The 2132-nt window shown below is 57.7% G+C and overlaps 1 protein-coding gene across 1 annotated transcript in view; it reads right to left on the minus strand.

The window, feature by feature from the left end:
- Positions 1 to 1978, minus strand: part of LOC108804068 (lysyl oxidase homolog 3-like) — a gene marked incomplete at both ends in the record, with an annotated part of 5583 nt that extends 3605 nt beyond the window's left edge. The window contains 2 exons of the mRNA XM_018575834.1: positions 882 to 997; positions 1716 to 1978. Coding sequence (XP_018431336.1) covers positions 882 to 997; positions 1716 to 1978 — 379 coding nt within the window. The remainder of the gene's footprint in view (positions 1 to 881; positions 998 to 1715) is intronic.
- Positions 1979 to 2132: the final 154 nt, after the last annotated feature.

A 2132-nucleotide genomic window follows, 5' to 3' on the forward strand; every position in this document is an offset into this window, starting at 1 on the left:
TCTGTGTCCCGTATCACTTCCGCTGTACTCCCTTGCATAGCTCCCTGCTGCTCTGCCCCTATCCCCGCCCATTTGCTGCTCTTCCTTTTCCCTGGCCACCTGCTGATCACTGTGATGTCAGGATATGTCTGGTCCTTCAGGATCTTCCATAGAAGACATCCACCTTGAATGGTCTTCAGGGTCCTCTAGGTAGATGGTTCCTCTAGTCCTGATCGGGGTCCTCCGTGTCACAAGGTATCGGGGGAGGTCTTATTTTCGGGGGAGGTCTTATTTTCATGGGAGGTCTTATTTTCGGGGGAGGTCTTATTTTCGGGGCAGGTCTTATTTTCGGGGGAGGTCTTATTTCCGGGGGAGGTCTCATTTTCGGGGGAGGAGTTGGCTGAACTCCTAAACCCATAAAGACGTTCCCGGGAAATGTTCCCCCATCCCCCAGTGACCGAGGAAAGCCGTTCCAGCTTCTGAGTTTTACCTTCCAGACGGTTCTTCAGCACCAGCGGTGGAGGAGGCGGAGACACAGAAACCCGATGGGTGGAGGAGGCGGAGACACAGAAACCCGATGGGTGGAGGAGGCGGAGACACAGAAACCCGATGGGTGGAGGAGGCGGAGACACAGAAACCCGATGGGTGGAGGAGGCGGAGACACAGAAACCTGATGGGTGGAGCTCCTTCCTCCTTAGGCAAAGCTCCGGGTACAGGAGGACATACTACCTATTCCACCCCCCCCATGACTCTAATCTCCAAGTCCGGAGGAACTCTGTGACCTTCACCCCGGAAACACCACAAAGTATAAGAATGGGGGAGAGAAGATCCCCACGTGGGAAGATGGAGCGTGCTCTCCCATCCGGGGACACCTGTAGGACCTCAGGCAGGACACTACTTACGTTCCTGGCACTCCGTGTCCTCCAGGCAGAAGCTGGCCTTGTGTCCCTCGGCCACTTTGGTCCCGTTTGACGTGAGCAGGTCATAGTGTGTGAAAATGTCCATGCTGTGGTAATGCCTGAGGAGACACACGCGTGTGAGAACATCATATGACAATGGCTTCAGTATACCAACCTCTCCTGTCACCGTGTCACCCTGCAGGGGGAGGGGCAGACTCATGGCTACCTTCTGTCTGTGTCACCCTGCAGGGGGAGGGGCAGACTCATGGCTACCTCCTGTCTGTGTCACCCTGCAGGGGGAGGGGCAGACTCATGGCTACCTCCTGTCTGTGTCACCCTGCAGGGGGAGGGGCAGACTCATGGCTACCTTCTGTCTGTGTCACCCTGCAGGGGGAGGGGCAGACTCATGGCTACCTCCTGTCTGTGTCACCCTGCAGGGGGAGGGGCAGACTCATGGCTACCTCCTGTCACCGTGTCACCCTGCAGGGGGAGGGGCAGACTCATGGCTACCTCCTGTCTGTGTCACCCTGCAGGGGGAGGGGCAGACTCATGGCTACCTCCTGTCTGTGTCACCCTGCAGGGGGAGGGGCAGACTCATGGCTACCTCCTGTCTGTGTCACCCTGCAGGAGGAAGTTAGGCTCTTAGGGGGAGGTGCCTCCACCCCCGCGGTTTGGTGTAGATGAAGGAGCCAATCTATGTTCCTCGTTCGGTTTCCGTGGCAATCACATGGCCGGTGTGGATTTTATTTGGGGAAAGGACTGTTGCTGAGGCCCCCGGAGTGAAGCCCACGTGGGCCGGATGTTGGGGGGTCACAGCGTCCATCTTTGTCCGCTTACCCGTGGCATTCGTGCCACACCCAGGAGTGTCTGCCCGCCTTGGGCCGGAAGTCCGCCCGCCCGTTGTTGTGTATCTGGGAGGAGAAGCGCAGGAGCCGGCGGTGGCCGTACGGCCAGTTGGCATTGCGAGCGGTGCTGGACAGACAATTCTCTTCGGCGGCGCAGTACAGCATGTGCAGGGGCCGGTCCTCAATGTACGCCGTCTCCTGGACCAGAGCCGCGTGAAGGACCAGATCAGAAGCAGCTGGCGAGAAGAAGTAACATGTTACATGTATGTTTCATGGTATGTTCATTGAATGTGAATCATCAGCCCCATAGGACCTCCAATACAACCTCCCGTATCCCAGACACCTTCCATTATCCGGCGTCTACTGCAACCCATGCGTCCCCAACTGCGTCCTCCTCCACATAGACCCA

Source organism: Nanorana parkeri, unplaced genomic scaffold (genome assembly GCF_000935625.1).
Source record: "Nanorana parkeri isolate BGI_ZX_2015 unplaced genomic scaffold, ASM93562v1 scaffold4977, whole genome shotgun sequence".
NCBI classification, from domain to species: Eukaryota; Metazoa; Chordata; class Amphibia; order Anura; family Dicroglossidae; genus Nanorana; species Nanorana parkeri.